Genomic DNA, 25312 nt, shown 5'->3' on the forward strand with positions numbered 1-25312 from the left:
CGGTACCGGAAATGTCATCTGCTAGTATAGCCATGAGCCTTGACCAATGTTAATGAGCCGCAGCATCACAACTGAAGTGCTAGGCTGCAGCAGCGGGCAGCAGGGGCGGCCTTAGGCATATGCAAACTGTGCACCTGCACAGTGCCGCCAAATCCCAGGGGCTGCCACGCCAATATATTTTGAATGTAAAACAGAAAGAGAAAATAACGACACAGCTGACGGCAATGTGGCCGAAAAACATTGTGTTTCTTGTTAATTAGTGCACTGTATTTACAAATATCGCTAGAGTCGGAGCAGTAAGCTATATGTAGTATTATAACGTTCTGCTGTAATGAGAATATCATGGGCCGCCACTTGGTTTTCAAGTTACGGACACGCGTATATAGAAACGTGTCATGAGCATGAGGCGGCTATGCAGTGTCCACAATGGATGTGGCCATCCGCCGTGCATAAGATACTGTATTGACATTGCCAGGCGAAGGGGCCACTGATTCTTTCTCTGCCCAGGGCCGCCACGAGCCTAAAGCCGCCCCTGCTAAGGCTACACTACTGACTGGGCTGCTGAGACTGGCCACTGAGCAGAACTGACCATCACGAGTAGTAATAGCCCGCATATTTTCACGTTTTTTTGCTCTAGTTTCACGTAATTTTGTACTAGTATTGTAACGAACAGTTAGTGCAGACTACAGCTGAAGATCCGAAGTGGACATGAGAAGTTGGTGAGTTGTTTATTAACATATTTTTGTGATTTTGAGTTTGTAAAATTATTGTAGGTCAGGTGGCTTTTTGCATATCGGCTTATTTTACAATATAAACTTTGAAGTAAACTTAGTAAAGTAAAATTTGATTGTGGGAGGATTTGTTTTCCAACTTAAATTACTGAGCAATGAATTCAGTGAGCATTTTCGTGATTTCAGTTCACACAAACAGGGCATTGCACTGTTCTCTTACAACGTTGAGAATGCGCCTGAGAATATCCAAATGGAATTGACTGAAGTGCAGTCAGATTCTATTCTGAAGGCAAAATACAAAGAAGTTGGTGTGCCAGGCTTGTATGCTTACCTGCCACCCTTGTATGTGCAGATCCGTAAGTTGGCATCGAGTGTACTATCAATGTTCGGAAGCACTTACCTTTGTGAGCAATTGTTTTCGTTAATGAAAGCTACCGAAACCCCACATCGCTCAAGACTTACCGTCGAGCACCTTTCATCCCTCATAAAAGTTGCAGCTGCACAAGATTTCAAGCCTGATATTGACGAACTGGTTACTAACAAGAGATGCCAAGTGTCGGGACAAAAGAAATAAATCTCACACTGTAAGGCTCCTATATAAGCAATGAATATAATATAATGAATATAATATAATCCATATTACTAAACGAGAATGGTAAACCGGATATGGACGCAGGGACCTGCCCGTGGACGCAAAAGACATAGTGCGCAAGTGCCACACAAAGCCCCCCCCCCAGAGTGAAACGGGAGAGACTACGCACGTGTGCAGGCGCCACACAAAGCTCCCCCCCACACCAGAGCAAAACGGGAGAGACTACAAACCGTCCGAGTAGGAGACAAAGTAAAACGTCATAAAGAAGTTCAAGAACAAGGACAAACACATGGAGAGCAGGTTACAGAACAAAGCCCCCCTCCTCAGAGTAAAACGAGAGAGACTACGAACCGTCTGACATGCCGCAAGCAGGAGAAAGCGAGGTCAGAAATAAAACACAGAGTAGGAAACAAAGTAAAACTTTATAAAGGGATTAAAGAACGGGGACGAACACATGGAGAGCGGGTTACAGATGATGAAAACTAGAATGCAACAGCTTCAAAAAAACCTAGGCACGAAACACATGCACACCGAGATACAGAATATAAAGGCAGAAACAACGACAGTTAAACGTCCACACCACACAGCGGGGGCGGACCCGGAAGGCGCAGGCGCCTACATCGTGCGTCGGAAGGCGCGGTAAAGTACAAAAGGCAAAGGCGCCTACACAGCATGGTAAAAACCAACATAATACGGAAGGCGCAGGCGTCGCCGCCATATTGTGAGTGGCACTAATGCGTGGTGAAAGCGCAGAAGGAGACATAGTAAAACAAAAGGAGTCAACGCCCCGCCCCAGAGTGAAACGGGACATACTACGGAGTCCACAAAGGTTCATACATCAAACCCGAGATGGTATGGACACGCGTCTGAAACCGCGGAAGCAAAACTGTCTCGGCTCCAAAACCAAACAGCTCAACAACGAACACAGCTTCGACACCGAGCCCGCGTGGACAGATCTAATGAACGTGGACGCCTACAACGCGTGTCTCAAACTGCGTAGGCAAAGCAGGCACGGATTCAACACGACACAGCTCGAGTGACCAAGATACAAACACATGCCTGCCTGGATATTATTAATGAACGCAGGCGCCTACAACGTGCGTCTGAAATGCCGCAGACCAGGCAGGCACTGCTCCAAAAAGAAAGAGCTTGACTAAACGACATACGAAGTGAAACAGGAAACACTACAGAGTCCGCAGTGCTCCACAATGCACCGCATAATAGTTTGGAAAGAGCTTCGTAGTAACAGTGGGGAGACCCAGAGTGACACGGGCGAACGCTCCGTATTAAACATACGTCATCCTCACACGTCCAAACTATACAGCATAGGTGAATCACATTACAGTGATGCATTATTAACAGTACGATAAGCATCACAGTATCGCAAACAAATGAAAATTATTACTCGAAAAAGGGAAAATATATTCACCACGGACCAGGTGTCATTGAAACAAAAGCAGAATAAAGCAAGATCAGAAATGAAAGACAGAGTAGAAAGCAAAGTAAAACGTCATAAACAGGTTAAACGAGGGGGCCAAACACATGGACAGCATGTTACAGATAATGAAGACCGGAATTCAAAAGCTTCAAAAACAAAAGCTCGACTGACCGAGACACAAACTGAAACGGGAAACACTACGGGGTCCGCAGTGGTCCACAATGCACCGCATAATAGTATGGACGAAGCTCCGTATTAACAGTGGGGGGCCCCAGGGTGACACGGGCGAACGCTCCGTATTAAACGTGCGTCATCCTCACACGTGGCTGCCCAGCGGGCACGGGTTCAAAACGCCGGGGGTAGGCGAGCGAAGCGAGCAGGGGGAGGAGCCCCCTTGTAAGGACCTAGCTAAGAGGCTAAGACTCTTAATTCTACACTGTTGTATGGAGACTGTATGGAAATAAATTGCTTTTCTTTAAACTTTAAGTATTACATTTTTTAAAGTTTTCAGTATTGGAAAGAAAGCTACAGTAACTTTGTATAATAGTATAATAGTATCTGTTACAGTGCGGCCCGCTGACACACGTATGGCAGTCGAAGCGGCCCACCAATGGTAGTGAGTTTGACATGCCTGGTGGAGGGTATTAGGTGTCATTTTGCCTCAATATTAGAATGTTTTATTTCTAGTATGGGAGGAAAGCTGAACATAAAGAACAAAAAAGACATTTGGTTTAAAATCACCCAGAATATGAATGCCACAGGGTCTGGCCAGAAGAGGACAAAGCATCCAAGGACCACACAGAAGCAAAAAACACTCAAAGAGGCAACAAGCCCTGTAGGAGAGATGAATAAACTAATTTGGGTTATTGACATTATTTGAACAGAAAACTCACAAGCTCTACTTGGGATTCAGGTTGTTGCAGAGGGCAGGGAGCCCACGATTGAAGAGGAAAGCGTGCCAGTTCCTCCTAATGCAGAGGAAACAATTATTGTTGATCTCAGTTCTGTTAGTGTGGCAGAAGATGCCACAAGGTAGAGGCATAGTAGGTACTACCAAAGGAGGTCAAAAACGAATCTTGAATCGTTCTTTGCCAAACAATAAAGATGGCGATGCCTATAGGGCACTTCTTAAACGAGAAACAGAAAGAGCAGAAGCTCAGACTGGTCAGGCAGAGGAACAAATTACTTTGTCCCAACTACACTAAACCAAAGTGAAACTTCAGGTGGTCCTCCTAAAAACACAGCTTCCACAAATGAAGAAATTTTAAATGTTTTTTTTTTTTTTTTTTTTTTTAAATTTTCAACTATTGGACATTTACAATTTGAATTTGAAACACAATAATTTATTTGGGTAATATATATTTGCTCCTTTATTTTTTTGTGGGTCAAATAAGGTCTGACTGTTTAAAAGACATTGAAAATGAGAAGGGGTTTTTATATTGTTTTCTGTGCTGTTTTTTGTTTTTTCATATAAATACACTTTGAGTGAACCCATGCTGGCTATTCTACCACCTGTTTTTCACATACCTAGTAGCCTTCAGTGTGAAATGCAGTCCCATTTGGAGCACTGCTAATCTGGATTTCGTAATCTTAAATTAGTAAGAAAAGTTAGTATCTGGATCAGAGTGATTCAATCCAATTTTGCTTTGAAAAACCGTGGCTTTGAAAAAGTTAGATGGATTATGTGATCCTAGATGACAAATAAAGGGATTTCACAATCCAGATCATTTTGATCCAGATTAAACCTTTTGTATAAATGGGCCCAGGCTATAACAAGAACATAGCAGTGCTTGAAAAAGTCCGGGGAAGAGCAACTAGGCTGATTTCAGGGCTACAGGCAATGAATTATGCTCTGCCTTTTTCAGTTTAAATGAAAGAAGATTAAGAGGATACATGATTTAAGTGTTTAAAATTATGAAGGGAATTAGTACAGTGGATCGAGATTGTTATTTTCAAATGAGTTCATCAGGAACACTGGGACAAAATTGGAAACTTGTTATGGGTAAATTTCGCACAAACATTAGGAAGTTTTTCTTTACACAGAGAACCATAGGAATAAGCTACCAAGTAGTGTGGTAGACAGTAAGACATTACGAACTTTCAAAATTCGACTTGATGTTTTTAAATTAAGGTGATAGGACTGGTGAGCTTTGTTGGGCCGAATGGCCTGTTCTTGTCAAAACACAAATGACTAGTAGCAATTGCAAAGACAGGCACCAATGCAGAGCACATGTGGTTAAGTAAATGAAGTAAGCCTTTGCAGGCTTGACCATAGCAGCCTTCATTTTTTTTTAGGTTCTTGTCAGTGCCTGATAGAGATGCACTGTACTTCTGTTTTCTTTTTAACATGCTAGCTGAGTCTTAACAAACCCTTGTTACTGAATGTCTGTCATATTTTTGCAGCATCATTGCAGAATCAGTCCACTAGATGGAGTAGAGTGTGTTTGGCTTGTCAGTGTTATGCAAAATAAGCATTTCCACTGACTGGATATACTCCTGATCTTGGTGAAGGCCATTGATTAATACAGCCATTAACATTTCTCAGAATAAAAGTGCTTAACAACAGCTCACAGAAAAAAAGTTTTAAAATTTGTTTGTGAGGGTGGAAAATGTTAGTAAACAGATGACTGTCCCTTTTCAGAACAGTTGGCTTAATATATACTTAAACAACACGTTACATTAATTAAGCATAATCAGAAACCCAGTTTTAAGGTTATACATGATTTATCTATCAATCCAGAACTGCATCCCTTTAGTCCAGTTTAGATTCTAAAGGAACCTGGCACCTATCCTGGCAGAATCATGCATAAGGTAAAAATCTGACATAAACTGGGTGCCAGTCCATTGCAGGGCATGCTCAGGCCCACACACACAGACACACATATTTAGTCATACTGGATATTTTTGAGTTTAAACCAAACTACACATTTTTTTACATGTATGAGGAAAACCAGAGAACTCTGAAAAATCATCATGCTGACATGTTAAGCATATACAAAATCTATTCACGCAATAATCAGGTCAAGTTGTGAACACAACATCACTTGGACCTTCTTATTCAGTAAAATAAATTTTTGTTGAAATAGATGTTACTGTTTTATCATATGCCGAAGCTAGATAGAGCTGGAGTTCCTCATCTTTGAACAAAATTGCTGCTTCATGCTTAATAAGCAACGTGGTAGATATGGAGAGAGGTACAAAGTACTCCATCTTTTTAATACTTATGATTGTATTTTGTTTCTGAGTTTATTTCTTTAGATTTATGTTGTGGCTTTTCTTGGCTTAGGTGTGTGAACAATTTTTTTTGGTGTGTTTGTATTTTTTTATTTAAATAATATACCTTTTGATCATTTACACTTCATAACTCCCACTATACAGCATCAAGACATATTCATGTTTTTTTTTTCTGCCATACTGAAAATGATGACTCATTACTTCATTCGTTGAAGGACATATTATAAGGGTAGGAATGTTTCTTTTTCTTTTTTTTTTTTAAACAACGGAAGGCAGCTAAACAGAGCTAACTTCGGTTCTTTCTAAAGGGTTGCTGTTCCCAGCCATTTGCTTCTTGCTGGTGCGGATGCGTGTGTGAAACGTAGTTAACGACCACAATCAACACACACACACACACACACACAAAACAAAAAGTGCTCCCACGCTTCACTGCTGAAATGAAAAATTTGCCCCCTCCCACACAGGCACACATGGGACTGCACCTACACAAAATGTCTCAATGCCAGTGATCAATGAAGATAAAAAAATGAAAACAACTGTGCTCAGTATTATGTTATTGCTGAAGGAATGCATTTTCTTAGATTGAAAGTAGGATAAATTACTTCCTTTGGTAAATTCACTTATGTTGCAACTGCCACTGAAAACCGCAGTGCTGTGTTAGGAAAAGTTAAGTAAAACGAACATTTTTGATTACAATGCCCAAGTTGACATCATTTACTATGTAGACGTTTCAGCTAGAAATGACTCATCTTCTTTGCTGGTATTTGGTCATTTAGAAGGGAGGCATCTGAATGGTCTTTGACCTTGCACCTTAGTTCATCACTATGATAATATATGTTTTTTATTTATATGTGTGGGCATCATGATGACACAGTGGTTAGAGCTAATTTCTCAGGTGTGTAGAGAATAAAGCTGAGCTGTCTATGAAAAACCTGCATGTTCTTTCTGTGTTTTGGCGAGTTTTCTCCCAGTGGTGTGGTTTCTTAACTTAACCCAAAAGATGAGCATGTTAGGTTAAATGACACTCCTGTCATAAGTGAATATGAATGTGTCCAGAGCTGGACTGGTGTCTCATTCTGCATGATGCCTATTTGCCCTTTGATATTCCGTAATACAGTGATTTAATTTTTTTTAAAGATGCCTCACAGTACTAATTAACATAAACAAAATTTAGCAAGTATTTGGTGTTCAGCGTCTACAGGTCATTTATCTACAACCCACCAATTTTTTTCTTTGCAATGTTACCCACTCAATAGAGTACAGCAGAGTGATACCATGAACTGGGTGTGACAGTTAAGTGAAAAGGATTGTCGTGAAACCTTTCAACCAGCACAACCTGAAACACTTGTTTTGCTGTTTGTTGTCACTGCATGTCCCACCAACATGCAATACACCACCATTCTTTGGTCCCACAATAAATTCTTTTTTTGCATTAGCATAACTTATGAATGCTTTGAAATCAATTCAGTTTTTTTTGTATGGTGTCCCCTGACTTACAGGTACAAGAAAAGCTCCACCACATATGATTTACCATTAGATGAGTTATGATGTTTAGTTGTGCAAGATGTCACGTTTTTTGGGGTTCCACCTTATTTTTAGACCTCTAGACCTGAAACAACCCTAAGTTTAGGTAATTTTTGGGCTATATTTTAAGCAGGAAATTCCACCCTTATGGTAAAGAGTGTTGTGATCAGCATTATTCACAGTGAATTTGCTGCCTTCGAGTTCACCCTTGTTCATCAAATTATTTACTGATAATTCAGCCAATTTAGGAAAACTTTTTTTTTCTCCAGCGCCCCATAATGCTTTGTGATGCCAGTGCAACATCCTCTGGAGCTGTAACAGCCAACATTAGATGGGACCCGCCCCCCGAGTATATAATGCTGATCATTTGCTTTACAGATTCTGGGTCTAAATTAGTGGTAGAACAGATAAGTAAATAATGCAGGTTCTCAAAATGTTATTTTTATGCAACATATACAGCATAAATAACCAGTTATCTCTGCTTGTCGGCAGATATGCAGATTGATCTTCAAGTTCCACGTCAATATAAGAGAAAGTGGCACATGTTCTATACATGCATAATTAGCTACATGGAGATAAAAACAAACCTTGAGGGAGGCTGAATACCAAAACACAGGAGACTCTATGAAATAATAATAACAAAAGATTTATTCCTATCTACAAGATGTTTCTATCTTTTTCATAGAAGAAAAAGTACAAGCATCAGCACAGACAGTTTGGAGAGCCTTCAGCCTTAGAGCCTTACACTCCACATCTGAATTTTCTGCCTTTAAAAGACCCATGTATTTTTTCTGACTTTTGACTACAATTTCAGCATTTCTGCTTTGTTTTGACGAAATATTTGATTGAACCCTGCTGCCACACAGGTCAGGTCACCTTTTTTGCCACAATAATCAGTCCAGTATAGTGGTTAGATGTTTCCCTTACCCTCAAAGACATTTTTGCACAATTATATTCCAATTCAGTCTCGATCAGTTAGTCCTTCCCCATTGACTTTACTGCATTTCACCAAGTTTGGCAAACACCTCCATCATTTCTCCAAACTTGAGGCGAAATGAACACTGTGAAGTTCACTCTTCACTAGCAAAGAGTAAACCAATGGGTGTCTTCAGCAAAAATGATCATAAGGATTTAAAGTTGTACTTGCTAAACCAACCAACATCAGAGGTTTACCCTATTATGGGATATAAGAAGTCACAGAATTTGAAAATATAGGGCATCAGTAATACAGGCATGTGGAGTGTTGTTTTATCTTATTTTGAGGTTGCTGATCATGAATATGATAATATTTTTAATATCTGATTCTTTACCATTAGTCTTAGCCATTTTAGAAGGTTAAAAATGACAAATGTTATAACATAAGCATGTAGAGTATTGTTTTAGACTGTTTCAAGGTCAGGGATTATGAATGTGATGTTATTTTTTATCCTTTACTAGGGATCTAGTCCTCTATGGACTTCTATTAGTGTGTGAAAAATTACCTTCTATTAAAGTCGAGAATATCCATCCATCCATCCATCCATCCTCTTCCGCTTATCCGAGGTCGGGTCGCGGGGGCAGCAGCTTGAGCAGAGATGCCCAGACTTCCCTCTCCCTGGCCACTTCTTCTAGCTCTTCCGGGAGAATCCCGAGGCGTTCCCAGGCCAGCCGGGAGACATAGTCCCTCCAGCGTGTCCTGGGTCTTCCCCGGGGCCTCCTCCCAGTTGGACGTGTCCAGAACACCTCACCAGGGAGGCGTCCAGGAGGCATCCTGATCAGATGCCCAAGCCACCTCACCTCACCTGACTCCTCTTGATGCGAAGGAGCAGCGGCTCTACTCTGAGCCCCTCCCGGATGACTGAGCTTCTCACCCTATCTTTAAGGGAGATCCCAGACACCCTGCGGAGAAAACTCATTTCAGCTGCTTGTATTCGCGATCTCGTTCTTTCGGTCACTACCCATAGCTCATGACCATAGGTGAGGGTAGGAACATAGATCGACTGGTAAATTGAGAGCTTTGCCTTACGGCTCAGCTCCTTTTTCACCACGACAGACTGATGCAGAGCCCGCATCACTGCGGACGCCGCACCGATCCGCCTGTCGATCTCACGCTCCATTCTTCCCCCACTCGTGAACAAGACCCCGAGATACTTGAACTCCTCCACTTGGGGCAGGATCTCGCTCCCAACCCTGAGAGGGCACTCCACCCTTTTCCGGCTGAGGACCATGGTCTCGGATTTGGAGGTGCTGATTCCCATCCCAGCCGCTTCACACTCAGCTGCGAACTGATCCAGAGAGAGCTGAAGATAATGGCCTGATGAAGCAAACAGGACAACATCATCTGCAAAAAGCAGTGACCCAATCCTGAGTAAACCAAGCCGGACCCCCTCAACACCCTGGCTGTGCCTAGAAATTCTGTCCATAAAAGTTATGAACAGAATCGGTGACAAAGGGCAGCCCTGGCGGAGTCCAACTCTCACTGGAAAAGGGTTCGACTTACTGCCGGCAATGCGGACCAAGCTCTGACACCGATCGTACAGGGACCGAACAGCTCTTATCAGGGGGTCCGGTACCCCATACTCTTGGAGTACCCCCCACAGGATTCCCCGAGGGACACGGTCGAACGCTTTTTCCAAGTCCACAAAACACATGTAGACAGGTTGGGTGAACTCCCATGCACCCTCCAGGACCCTGCTAAGGGTGTAGAGCTGGTCCACTGTTCCACGACCAGGACGAAAACCACACTGTTCCTCCTGAATCCGAGGTTCGACTATCCGACAGACCCTCCTCTCCAGAATCCCCAAATAGACTTTTCCAGGGAGGCTGAGGAGTGTGATCCCTCTGTAGTTGGAACACACCCTCCGGTCCCCCTTCTTAAAGAGGGGGACCACCACCCCGGTCTGCCAATCCAGAGGCACTGTCCCTGATGTCCATGCGATGTTGCAGAGACGTGTCAACCAAGACAGCCCTACAACATCCAGAGCCTTGAGGAACTCCGGGCGTATCTCATCCATCCCCGGGGCCCTGCCACCAAGGAGTTTTTTGACCACCTCGGTGACCTCAGTCAGAAAGATGGGGGAGCCCACCTCCGAGTCCCCAGGCTCTGCTTCCTCATTGGAAGACATGTTAGTGGGATTGAGGAGGTCTTCGAAGTACTCCCCCCACTGACCCACAACGTCCCGAGTTGAGGTCAGCAGCGCACCATCCCCACCATACACAGTGTTGACACTGCACTGCTTCCCTCTCCTGAGACATCAGACGGTGGACCAGAATCTCCTCGAAGCCGTCCGAAAGTCGTTTTCCATGGCCTCCCCAAACTCCTCCCATGCCCGAGTTTTTGCCTCAGCAACCACCGAAGCCGCATTCCGCTTGGCCTGCTGGTACCTATCAGCTGCCTCCAGAGTCCCACAGGACAAAAGGGACCAGTAGGACTCCTTCTTCAGCTTGACGGCATCCCTCACCGCCGGTGTCCACCAGTGGGTTCGGGGATTGCCGCCACGACAGGCACCGACTACCTTACGGCCACAGCTCCGGTCAGCCGCCTCAACAATAGAGGCACGGAACATGGCCCATTCGGACTCAATGTCCCCCACCTCCCTCGGGACATGGTCGAAGTTCTGCCAGAGGTGGGAGTTGAAGCTACTTCTGACAGGGGGCTCTGCCAGACGTTCCCAGCAGACCCTCACAACACGTTTGGGCCTACCAGGCCTGACCGGCATCCTCCCCCACCATTGGAGCCAACTCACCACCAGGTGGTGATCAGTTGACAGCTCCGCCCCTCTCTTCACCCGAGTGTCCAAGACATGTGGCCACAGGTCCGACGACACGACCACAAAGTCGATCATCGAACTGAGGCCTAGGGTGTCCTGGTGCCAAGTGCACATATGAACACCCCTATGCTTGAACATGGTGTTTGTTATGGACAATCCGTGACGAGTACAGAAGTCCAATAACAAAACACCACTCGGGTTCAGATCGGGGGGGCCATTCCTCCCATTCACGCCCTTCCAGGTCTCACTGTCATTGCCCACGTGAGCATTGAAGTCTCCCAGCAGTACGAGGATATTCAGACCTAATAAACATTTAAATTGAAGCATAAATTTTAATATTTAAAATATGTGAAGTAACTATTCTTGGTTTTTCATATATTTCTACCACATGAAATACCACATGAAATAAATCATTACATTTCTTATGAACACACTGAATTAGGGGCAGCCTACACTAATTCAGACTTTTTATATTTTACAAGTATGATTTTTATGTGTCTTATCATCAACAGCAAACGAGGCACATGACTGCAACCTTCATAGCTAAATATTTGTTTTTTATATCTTCATCTATACAATGTGAGATCTTGCACCTTATTGATTAGTAACAACTCTTAAAGGTACTTTTGATGTGCAATCTTGTATCATACTCGCCACACTGCCTGAATGTTTAATTCTTTAGTGCAGTGTGTTCAGGTGCCATGTAATGTCAGTCATAATGCTAGATTTGTCAAACCTAGCCTGTCTCTCCCTTTCCAGTAAAGAACTGTGCATTTCTCAGAGAATGTTCAGAAAAGTGTTCAAATACTGTGCTGCAACAGAACCATGTCACATAATTGTAAATTGCTCATTTCTCATAGAAGCCACAAACAGACATCATGTCTATCTTCCAAGTGAACCCATCTATGGATAAGAACATTGTTTTGAATAAATAAACTGATGTTGGATCTTTTTCAGCACCATTTTACACACTACGGTTGTCATTCAGACATAGTATTGCAAGGCTTGCTATAGGATGGGAGCCTCAAGTGGAAGACTGACAAGCCATACAACAAGAAACATGGCTGTCATAGAAAAAAATGCTTCCAGAAAATACAGTTCTAGATTAATTTGTAAAAATAATGAATATTAACAAATGGTTAATAGGGTGATAAGGATTAACATGATATTTTTAGCTCTGATACAGTCACAAAAATAATTTTGAAGTTGTATTTAACAAAGGAAAAGTGTATTGATACTGTAAAACCAACACATAAGCAAAAAAAAAAAAAAATCCATTAAACTACAAACTGCTTTGTCAATATTCCTAACTGTAGATTTCCTAAAATTTTGCTGATGTGGTCTATGGGCCTATGCTGAATTCCTAGGCAAGACTCAGTTCTGCAGCATTTAACTGTAACTTTACTTTGATTCATGAGAATAGAAGGCAGATGAAATGTGCATACCCTGTATCACTATATCACTACAAATGAAGCTAAGTAAAAAGGAAATCAATAAAAAGAACAAGGTTAAGGGCTTGAGTTAAACAATTCACCTAGTGGATGTATAACTGTGTTGGTATAAGCAAGAAGGTTTAAAATTATACAGACTCTTAACTTACTTGCATGTCATTTACAGATGTCACTGGGGGAAACCCCAGGGCAATGGAGGAGCACGCACAAGTAGATTGTTTGAGTGCAAACAACACTATCAACTTTGTTTAAATGGATTAATACCTTACACTTTTTCTTTGTGACTTTACTAGGAAAGATCAGCTCTTGTACACCCAAGAAGAGCATCAACCGTATCACTAGACAGCAGTGTTCAGATCTGGTGAGTGGAGTCCATGAGCCACTGGAGCAATCTCCCTCTGGTACAGGATCTCGCACGCTGGAACGCTACCTCAATGACTCGCTGCATACGTGGTTTCGACAAGAGTTTCTCATGGATTATCATGTTGATGCCAACAAGCTTGTTGTGCATGGTGTGTGGCATTGAGTTGCCTTCTCTTCATCTGGAGGATATCAAAAGCCATGTCCTAGACATTCATCCTAATTCCCTAATCTATACAACTGAGGAAAAACGTAGCATTCTGCAGACCTGGGACAACAGAAGTAAGGAGGGAGAGGGAAGCAGCTCGGTACACAGCAACCAATACAGCAACAACGCAGGTACTTGGATACAGTAGGCCTTTTATAATATAGATTATTGCAGAGCAATTGGTAGGCACCTGAAGTCATGTACAGGGCTAAATTGCTCAGAGGTTAGATGACTCCACTAAAGCATTGACATTCCATTATGCCAACTCACTTCTACCAGTAACATAACTTTACAAGGGGTTTCACAGTTCCTATAAGTGGGGCACTCGCTGATGACATGGTTAAGTCAGGCCACACCACACATCTCCTTACATGAAGTGGCAGCATGAGTGTTTGCAGATGCCACTCACCTCATTGGTAGCATTGTTGCAGTTGAGGAGTGCAGGAGAAGAGGAGTGCGAGTGGTGGAATATGAATGGGGAGCTAACCGGTCATGGAAAAGTGGGGGATATACATTATTGGCCTACAGTTGGATGATGACCATTCTCTGTTCCTCTCAACTAAGGGCCATCCCCAGGAAATGAAGGAATATAGAATAAACAAGTAGAATTAATGTGATGATAAGAGAGCAAAATGATAATCAGGTTCTTTGTAGAAGAAATTGGAACTTAGAATAGAAAACTTTTACTGTAGTTTTAAGGTATTATCTGCAAAAAAAAATTTAGTAAACTTCTGGTTGCTTTTAGAATTGGAAAGACTATCCATGTACAACAGTTGAAAAAAGCTTAAGTGTAGCATATTTTATTTTTCATTTGAAGACCGAAGTGTTTTTGCACACACAATATAATTAAAAATTTCAGTGTGTGTAGTGTAGAAAACAACCATAAAGGAATATGAAGTGGTGTAAGTAGAAATGCAGCTGATGTCGTATGTATGCATACCCAAATGTAAAATGAAAATGTAAGTAAATACATTTTAATTTCTTTTTCAGCCTTTTTCTGATTAACTTGATTGGCTGTATGTTTGTTTATTGGTATCAGGAGCTACCTTTCCAGCTGAACATGGATCGGATTGATAACTTTGATGTCTCCGTAAAATCAGAGCCTGAAACAGAAGATGAAGACTGCCAAGTTAGTACTGTATGTCACCAATAACAACTTAACTGCACAAGATCATGGAAATCTTACCCTAAGTACTACGAGTTCCAGTCTGAATTCTGAGAAACACAACAAAATTGGCAATAGTGATACATGGGAGCATTACCGTTAACATGGCCCACAAACAGTTTCTTTGTCTCTGCTAAAGGTCTGGAAACACTGTGATCAAGAGGAGGTGGCGACTTGACTATTTGGTGGATTACAACTGAAGACCCAGGGGCTTGTGTGCATGGTATGTTGTGAGACGCTTCCTGATGTCAAAATGAATGCAATCAAAAGGCACATCCATGAGTGTCATCCAGAAACTGCCAAACTGGGACTGGCAGAACGAGAGGCAGTGGCAGCAGCATGGAGTAAAGAGTTGCAAACTAAAGCACAGACAAAACTGTCTGATACTATCACAGCTTCTTCAAGCACACTTTCAGGTAAGATGACAGGCAGAACTCTAAGAAGGTCAAATGTGTAAGATGTAAAAATTAGGTTGACTCTATTGGTAAAGCGGCTGTGAAAGAAAACATGCAGAATTGCACAAAAGCTTAGGTCATAAAAAGGTAAAGATTGTGTTCTTGTTTTTTTTTTCCTTAATTATATGTATTGTACAACAAGAAAATAGCATACACAGACATTAAACTCAATTTAGTTAAGGGAAAAAAAATAACACTACACATAAACAATGCAGGCTGGAATTAGTGACAGTGGGCTCTGTATGATTTCATTAGGGCCCTTTTATTTTAACAAAAAAATAAACTGATTTTAACTCAAAAAAGGACACTATAACCTAACTATGTAACACATGATTCACATTACTATGGTCTAATGGTTCTCAAACTCAGTCCTGGGCCCTCTATGTGGCTGCAGATTTTTGTTGTCTCTCTATTATAAAAAAAAAATCCTGGAAAGCAAAAGCAAAGCGACGATACGTGATCTTCTTGGAAGTTCTCGAAGACATTTAAAAGACCCGCAAGACAAAAGAAACTTGCCATGGAGCATCTCGCGTGGAACGTAAACATGAGACTTGGTGCCAAGAGATTGTCCCAGGGCCGTCTCACGGGGACGTGAACATGAGATTCTTGCAAGATACACCCAGCTTACAAAAGATATCATATAAGAGCACACCCATCAAAAAACACTCAGTAGTATAAAAGCACGTAGTACACACATATCCTGTGCTCTTAGCACATATAAAGCGTATAAGGACAATACGGAGAATAGAGACCCAAAGGCGCTGGAGAGAAAAAAAGGCAGATGAGAGATTATGAAGCAGTGGAATTCGAAAGGCTCAAATAACCGATGGCACGATACACATGCAGAGAAACGTACAGAATATGAAAGCAGTAAAATTCGAAAGTATTGTAGCGTCCCAGCCAGGTTGAGACCTTTTTGGTTTTAAGTGACTGTTCGGTCCAATTGAGGGAGGGCGGACTACAGTACGGAAGACTGATAGCGGGGTATTGATTGATGCGGTAAGGGGGGACGAGATCCGGAGGAGGAGGGGTTGGAGAGGTTGCTAGAAAGTTGTGTTTGGGGTTAGGAAGTTGGCGATTGTTCAAGTAAAACTTTTGTGACACTTTATCACATCAGTCGCTACAGTATCAAAGAATATAGAAAAGATTGCATTACCGCAAAACAAAAGGTGATTAATCATCAGAACCAGGTATAATTGAAAAAATAGCAGGACAAATCAAGGTCTGAAATAAAAGGCAAGTCTTTTCGCATTCACATCATTCAATGCACAAAACGTGAATTTACACAATAATGGACCATACGCTATGAGAATCTGTGGTCCTGGAACAGTTAAAGCAATGACAAGTTGAATTTCAAAGAATACACAATTCGATCGGGTGTATATTGATGAACATGGAGAAGCGATGCAAATTTTAACAGGCAAAAAGAAAGATAATGTATATATTCCGCGAATAACATTACACACCAAAGGAGATCGTGATATGCCATTAGTATTAAAATGTTTACAGTTACCGTGAGAATAGCTTTTGCTATAACAATCAATAAATCACAGGGACAAACATTAGAAAAAGTCGGATTATTTATTAGAGAAACAGAAACAATATTCACTCACGGGCAGTTATATGTTGTTTTTGTCACAATGTGCCTCCAAAAAATATTGTTTTTAATGAAGCTTTAAAGTAAAAGTGCAAATAATGAAATTGAAACAATTCCAAAGAAAAAAAAATTTTAAATTGTATATCCGATTAACCAAACACAGGAGTTGGCGAGCGAAGCAGGCAAAGGGGCGAAGCCACCTGGTTTTTTACATTGGACTCCTAGCCTAATGAAGCACTCTGCTGTGTCCCAGTTTTTATGTTTTGTATCAATGTAAAAATAATAAAACTAAGTATGTTCATTTTTTATTAGAATGTATCAAGCATTTATGTATGACACATGGGAATTATTCATTTTTTTGTTTTCATTTTCCATTATTTACTAATGAGCATGTTAATGAGACTGATGCTAAAGTAGTTGCAGCTTTTCAGCATCCGATGTTATAAAGAAAAGAAGGTGGGGAAGAAAGACTTGCAGCCACATGGAGTCACCAGGACTGAGATTGAGAATTACTGCTATAGTGAAGGAATTAACCATAGTTTAACATTTAATTGACTGGAATTCTGGTCATGCAGCCATCAAAAAATGGTCAGAATGACAGAAACACTGTACCCGCTTATATCAGTAAAATGAATACAGTAAACGTGAAATACTATCATCATTACAATATTTAAATTAAATTGAACTTTATCAATTAAACACTTCTCTTTGTCTATGCTGCTTACACTGGATTAGTAGGCATTACTTTTACTTAAATATAAAATATGAATAAACAATTTAGAAAAGTGTTATTTTATTTATAGATCCATTTATTAAATTAATTGCAGTGTTTATTTTTTTTTTACTTTTGGAATATAATATGAGAAAAAAACTAATTGAGACTGATCAGAACTTTATGAAAATACATGGATTCTATTTTTATTATTTTTACAGAGATTTTGCGTTTTAAGTCAGGCATCATCGAGAGACTAAGGGAATTAAACAAATATCCATAAAATATTCTTGCACATTGAAACAATCAGTTAATATTAGCACCTGAAACAGTGTGTAAACATAAATACACTTGCATTGATTTGTTTTTACAAAGTTTTTAACCATTGATTGTTCTACAGTTTTTACTGTTTAGATATACCTTTTGTGTATTTTACACATGATTTGATTTACATTGTACTAGGAATTAGTCATTCCCAATTCTTGAGGTGCAGTTATAAATATGACTTTTACTTACACAGTACTTGTTTCTTGCCAATCTTATAAGAAACATCTGATAACAGTAAAGGGCTGTCTTGTGTTTTACGTAAGCACCACCACTACAAGTAACAGACACAGCTTTATTTCTGTATATCCATTTGACACATCACTTATCAGATGTTCACAGTTGAAAAATGGGGAAAAAAAACATCTGCTTTCTCTATGTACTGTTGTCTTTCTCTCTTCTTCCGTGTTTTCATCTTTCATTTTTTTGATGCATATTGATGTTTCATGTTATACTTCCTATGAAATTAGTTTTTCTAAACAACAGTGTACAGCAAACTTGCCCAGAGTCCTCTAGCAGAACAGTTAACTTTGTAGTCCTGAATTGCTACAGGCTGACCAAGATTTTCAGTCAGAAAATAACTTTAGTACCGATGAATAATCAGCAGGACAAGGACGTGCGAGTCTGACAGCCTAAAATCTGCTATCAAAAGCAGACATTATATGAGTGGCTAGCCCTAACACCTATGTAGCTTTAGAAAGTGAGTAGAGTGACAGCTTTCTGCCCATCTATTTTATCTTTATGAGACGGTGGCATCTTTCTCATTGAGTAAAACACTATGTTTCTTTTTGGCAGTGACTCTTAACGTGTCACCGTTATTTTCTTTTTTTTTTCTGCTGGGTCATTAGGGAGCAGTTGCTATTCTAAATATGGTTTAGTAGCTGTGATGACTATTCTGTGCAAATAAATGACACTGAAGATGCATGTTAATGACTAATGTAGATGTAATCCAGCTAAATTACATACAAATACAATAGATATATGAAATGTTTACAGGGTGTTTCTGAGAAAACCATCTCATCATTGCAGGCTGTATGTAACGTGTTTTCAATACAGATAGGCCGTGTTAAAAATCTAACCAGTAAGCCTTCAGTTTGAACCTACAGCAAATACAGGTCCTGTATTTGAACAACATTTTGGCACATTGACAATGTACTGTGCATCAATGATCAAAATAAAAAAATAAACATGCAGTTTGTGTGTGTTGAGAAATTATCACCAACATACATTGCAGTATTCAGCAAAAACAAAATATTTTAGGCAGTCCACTCAGCCTTACAGATTCTTTGTACAACTAATGAACTTGACATTTGAGATACTGTATATTCCTGGTGTGCTGTAGCATTATGGTCCAATTTTTCACCTTTTTATTGTATGAACATGAAAACAGTCAACTGCATGCCTGATCTTGCTATTCTCCATGGTTTACTTAGAAATTGAATGCACTGCTGCTTGGTGCAAGTATCCTTTTAGTAAACAAAGATATGAACAGAACCAAGATGTAAAAACAAATATTCATGCTGAATCTTCGACTTTGTGAACCATTACAATATGGAGACATGTGTAACCAGGTTCACTCATTCTGGGCTAATTAAGAGAAGAAAGTCTACTTAGCATGATAGTTTTCAGCTGTAGGAGCAGCACCTGAATCTTAGGAGAAAATATACAAAAAGAACAGGAAACACTTTTAGTAGATTTTATTTTCATATTCACTATTGGATTTTCTTGCCACACTAGTATCCATAGTTATTCATCTACATCAATTTTGTGGAGTAAATTTTCAGCGCAGCAATCATCATCAATTTGAAATACAGTTCTCGGTTAGGAATCCATAGTAGTAAGTAATTTCTGACAGTATATCGTTATTTTTGTTTACAAGCCAGGCAGCTTTTTCCATGGCAATGGACAAAGTCAGGTCATGGTTCTAGTTGTTTAACCCATATTGTTAGAATTGAGTATAAGATTGGTTAAGACATTTGCTCAGAGTCACATAAGTTTGGTGACGGAGAGAAGTGTATTGAATGTAGGTCTTCACCAGATTAGTGGCACACACTAATTTCTCAACTTACCTACTCAAATTAACTCTTTGTAACATGTAGGGTTGCTTCAAATCATTCATTGGGCTTTTTTTATATATGAAATGTGCTTGTTTGCTATCGATACTGTTAAAATCAAACTTGTCTAGATTATTTCTAGTTTAGAGGGGGCTTCATGACATTATAGTCCCACCTCTCTATAAGGAGAGGAAATATCATCCTTGGATCCAGAAGTCACAATCATTAGCCAACTCATATTTAACTTTGTGGATCACTCATATATCTCATATCCACAAACATTTTTGTTTGGGCCTATAAATGTCCAATTATTCCATACTACTCCCTTAATATCCTGGGATATTGCTCCAAATTTTTAGGAGTGTACTTCTGTCTTTTCCAAGTGGCTATTTGTCTATAATTCTGGTTCTTCAATTCTTTCTACTCATACTCCCCTCTCAACTCGTGTCTTACTATTTCTAGACATTTCTACTCCTTCTCTTACTCTTCCAGAGCAGAAGATCCTCTCTCTTGGCACCACTTATGCTAAGGTTACATTGGCCTTTAGCTGGAAAGTGTCTCATTCTCACCCTTCCTCTCTTATCTGTCTCTCTTCTTTGACTCTTGGGAATCCTTTTCATAATCTGATACTCTTAGAGCTCTTTAGGGTTAGATTTCTGCTTGTTGTGATTTGTCAAGGACATAGTACCAAGTAAATATACAGTACATTTAATAGTTTTTAAGTATTTGGTTGTGCTATTATATGGTAGTTAGATTAGGTTTATACTGGCCTGGTACTAATTGATATACCAAAAATCTCTGGAATACATTGGTAAATACTGGAATGAATACATTCATTCATTTACGCACCAGCTCACTCTGTAGGCTAAGTGATGTTCACCCTCGGCTCCCATGATTCTGTTCTTCATCTCATATTTCTTGATCAGCATTAAATTTTCAGAGTTGGGTTTGGTGGTAATTAGACTTTATTTATGTATATTGTAGCATTTGGTTTGTTTCTTGACCATGGAAAGTATGCTTAAGTTTCTACAATAATCAATCAGATTAAGTCATTCAGTTTAAACTTTACAGGAGACTGAAGAATGCAATGATGATGCGGCTTTCTGTACACAACACTGCTCAGTAGTGGGAGCACCTGCAGCAGAGATGATCGCTGAGCAGCTGTGCTTGTGCCAGGGCTCTTGTCAAGGAGCTTCCCGGGTTAATTTACTATAAGATTTTTTGCTAATCACCTTGCGAAATTAAAACAAATTGACAGAACAGCAGAAGGATGTGAATCTTAAAATGTAGATAGTGGGCAGTGCAGCAAGGTTTGTGACTTTAAATTAACAGGGTTACCTAGTTCAATTCCCTGCCTCTTTACTCACTGTGTGATGATAACCTAATTGGTGCTCCACTTATTCAAATAATATACTGTATGTAAACAATTATACAATGTCCCTCTTCCTGTAAATTGCCTTGACATGGTGTATGCTGTTCAGTATGGGAAAGGTACAATATAAAATAAAAGTGTTGTTTGTTTATTTGTGTGACTGTACTAAGAACTAATTTCTTCTTTAAATTGATTTGATACACCATCATCAGCATCTGAATCTAAGCTGTCCTGCTGCCTGCCTGATTATTGCTGAAGAAATTCAACCTGTGTGTTTCTTAGGTATTATAGTAGACTTGTTTCTGAAATATAAATCATTTCAATTGTTAATGGTTGTTTAGATGGTCATAGATTTGAAATTCGGGCAACACTTTGTTCAGATGCTTGTATTTGAGTCATTCTGGGATGTTTTACACTATCCATTTTACTCGTATTCTGCCCTAAATAAAATGTAATTCTTAATGAACATATAAAAAAATTCATTCCAAGACGTTGTGCATCAAAGATGAGAAATTTACATTTATTGTAATGTTAATCTATTCTTCTTCAAATGCAAGATTCAGATACTTTAACTCAGGTACAGTATGTAATTATTTTCTAATGTCAGTGAATTTGACACATTTCCTCAAAGGCTTTTTCCATGACAGAAATATGTAGTGCTGGGGTCAAGAGATGCAAGTCTATCACAACACAAACTCACACACATACCTACACTCCCTTACTCAAGGCCAAAGTAAAGTCTCCTGGGGTTTGTCTTTGCAGCGTTTAGCACAAGGATAGAAGTAACCCTGGACTGGGCACATATTGTCAATGGTATGTGCGAGGAAGTCCAGAATACCTAGAAGACCAGGCTAAGCAGGTTCAGAGCTGTGAGACAGCAGTGCAAATGCTTACGTTGTTTACAGTATCTATGCAGCATTGAACACAAGATGGGAGCCATTCCACATGGAAAACCATTCATACAAGAAGCAGTCAAACATACATAAACCACATTCACACTTGCAGGGCTGGCGTAGTGTTGTCAGGCATCCATCCATCCATCCATTATCCAACCCGCTGAATCCGAACAGGGGTCACGGGGGTCTGCTGGAGCCAATCCCAGCCAACACAGGGCACAAGGCAGGGAACCAATCCTGGGCAGGGTGGCCAACCGACCACAGGACACACACAACAACACACCCACACACCAAGCACACACTAGGGCCAATTTAGAATCGCCAATCCACCTAACCTGCATGTCTTTGGATTGTGGGAGGAAACCGAGCGCGCCGGAGGAAACCCACGAGACACGGGGAGAACATGCTCGATACCCAGGTCCCCAGGTCTCCCAACTGCGAGGGCAGCAGCGCTACCCACTGCGCCACCGTGCCGCCCCTGTTGTCAGGCAGTTTATTATAAACATGTCTGGGGCTGCGAAAGGACTGGGTCACAATTCAAACCCACATTTCTGGACTTATGATACAGCCAAACTAACTTAATCCGCATCACTCAGCTGAATTAATTTACTAAGAACATTTACGCATTTGTGCATCCAACACCTCATTTGTACTGTTACAGCTTCTGGGGATACTAGCTGGCTTTTAAAGCATTGATCACAGCCACTGTGCCACAGTGAACAGGCAGATGAAATGTTAATTTACTCATACTGAAGACTAGCTTTCTCTATAGCAGGGGTAGGCAACGTCGGTCCTGGAGTGCCACAGTATGTGCAGGTTTTTGTTCCAACCCAGTTCCTTAACGAGAACTCAATTATTGCTGATGAAGCACATATTGCTTAAGTGACATTTTAATGCTTCATTTTAGTGGTCTCGCTTGTTAAGGTTCTCCAACCTTAATTGCTTATTTCAATCTTAAACTGCTGCATTCAGTGTTTTAATTGCTCCTTATTAGCAATAAGATGTAAAACAGGGGGTAAGCAATGTCGGTCCTGGTCAGCCGCAGTGGCTACAGGTTTTCATTCAGACCCAATTGCTTAATTAGAAACCAATCATTGCCAATCTCAGACCTTATTTAATTTTATGGCTTGTTAGTCTGTGCAATGTAAGGCTTTTATATCGTAGATTTTTTTCCTTTCCAAGGATATCATCCAAATGATTTGAAGCCTAAAACAGATCATTTTCAGTCTGTCACATTTTTCTATTAAGTGTTTTATTAAATCAAAACAGTGCATGATGAACACACACAGATGTAATTGGAAAAAAGCTAGCTGGAGAACTGCTGGCTGCTTTGTCTTTTACATCTTATTGCTAACAAGGAGCAATTAAAACACTGAATGCAGCAGTTTAAGATTGAAATAAGCAATTAAGGTTGGAGAACCTTAACAAGCGAGACCACTAAAATGAAGCATTAAAATGTCACTTAAGCAATATGTGCTTCATCAGCAATAATTTGAGTTCTCGTTAAGGAACTGGGTTGAACAAAAACCTGCACATACTGTGGCACTCCAGGACCGACGTTGCCTACCCCTGCTCTATATATTCTTATTTATCATTGCGCTGGACATTGGGGATGTGTTTGCATGTTGGCCAGGCACAGTTAGAATTCACTGTGTACATTTTATAGTAATACTACAACTACTACTACATAGTCAAAGAGATATGGAGTCCATGCCATCATAGTTGGGGATACAGTTATTGTGTTTTGCACGTTTATTTCAAATGTGTTCTCAATGGTGCTCATTTTTGATGTCCTATTAAACCCTTTTTCTCCTTAGAAATTAACAGATTGCTCATGTTGTTCCATATTAAAAAAACACAAACTGTGACTTGCCACTTGAAGATGAAGTAACTGCAGCTTGTGCTGATGATGCTTCCCCCCTGGAGTGGTGGGCAATAGAGTGATGAAAATGTTTGGAAGTGCTCACACAACCCACAACACCATAAATAGATTTGTATTGCTGCCTTCTGATGAGGGACTGAACACACTGAATGTATTAAAGTTTGGAAAAGTTCCCATTGCACTCTGAAATGCATCTTGTAAAAGAAAGTGTTTTTTGCCATTTGAAATAGAGGTGTGAGTGTGGTCAAAGTGTGACTGGCAAATACTCTCTTGCTCTGGCAGTGTTATTTATGAGACTTTTTTTGTTTAAAAGCTCTTAACATTAATCAGAGACATAGCATCTACAGTTATGTTTATCATCTGAAAGGCTTATACTTGTGCGGTTTTCTGGACAGCTTTTTCAATATAAATTGAAAATGAGAATGGCTGAAAACTAAATAGCAGTATATTAAGGTAATTACAAAAATGAAACTAATAATGTGGGGTAATTAATTAAAAGTGACAATGTTGCATACAGTAATATTGGAATGATTTAAATTCATTATCTTCCAAAAATACTTGCCATGCCTTTTTGTTATGCATGGCAAGAACCTATGTGTTTTCTTGCATAGTTAAAACACTAAAAAATCTATTCTTTTGCTTAGATGCTGCAAGCTGTGCAAAGCGCAAAAGTTAGCTTTGTAAATACATAATTTGTCACATTTATTCATACCATGCAAGGAGAGAATTTCATTTTGGACAAAGTTTGAGATATCAGTATAAGATTGAGTAACAGTAAGATGTGATCATTATAGGTTATGTAATGTGTAAGTAATGAATTAATTTGTTACATTTGATAATTAAAATATTTATAAATAGTGCTTTAATCATGCATGCATATATTCTAAAACCTGCTGAATCCAATTCAGATCTGTACAGTATAATGCATAATCAATATAACAAAATCAGAATGCCATATGAGCCGATAACTATTACAGTATCCCTTCATGTATAAAAGCTCACCCCAATGAGTTTTTGTAATCACACTCTTCAGATCACACTTTATCATGAAAAAGCCTTTTCATACATTGTTTCAGAGTTCCTAATAAAAGGCTTTGTTGCTTTTTCACAAAAAAGATCAGATGTTTACTATTACTTACATCAGCAGATCCTAATTTTGGGATCCTGAGGGTGATTGCAGCAATGCGCTGTATCAGTGCATGCTCCCAACTTCCAACTTACATCAGAATCAGCCCTAAAATAGGATTGGCTTTAATTACATCCATCCAGCCATCCATCCATTTTTCCAACCCGCTGAATCCGAACACAGGGTCACGGGGGTCTGCTGGAGCCAATCCCAGCCAACACAGGGCACAAGGCAGGAAACAATCCTGGGCAGGGTGCCAACCCACCGCAGGACACACACAAACACATCCCACACCAAACACACACTAGGGCCAATTTAGAATCGCCAATCCACCTAACCTGCATGTCTTTGGACTGTGGGAGGAAACCGGAGCACCCGGAGGAAACCCACGCAGACACGGGGAGAACATGCAAACTCCACGCAGGGAGGACCCGCTTTAATT

The 25312-nt window shown here is 40.3% G+C and overlaps 1 protein-coding gene across 1 annotated transcript in view; it reads left to right on the top strand.

Moving 5' to 3' along the window:
• zfta (zinc finger translocation associated) overlaps window positions 1–25312 on the top strand; it is a 75689-nt gene that overhangs the window by 31910 nt on the left and 18467 nt on the right. Inside the window, 4 exon segments of the mRNA XM_051923003.1 lie at window positions 13013–13224; window positions 13226–13431; window positions 14592–14647; window positions 14650–14868. Coding sequence (XP_051778963.1) covers window positions 13013–13224; window positions 13226–13431; window positions 14592–14647; window positions 14650–14868 — 693 coding nt within the window.

Source organism: Erpetoichthys calabaricus, chromosome 1 (assembly GCF_900747795.2).
Source record: "Erpetoichthys calabaricus chromosome 1, fErpCal1.3, whole genome shotgun sequence".
NCBI classification, from domain to species: Eukaryota; Metazoa; Chordata; class Cladistia; order Polypteriformes; family Polypteridae; genus Erpetoichthys; species Erpetoichthys calabaricus.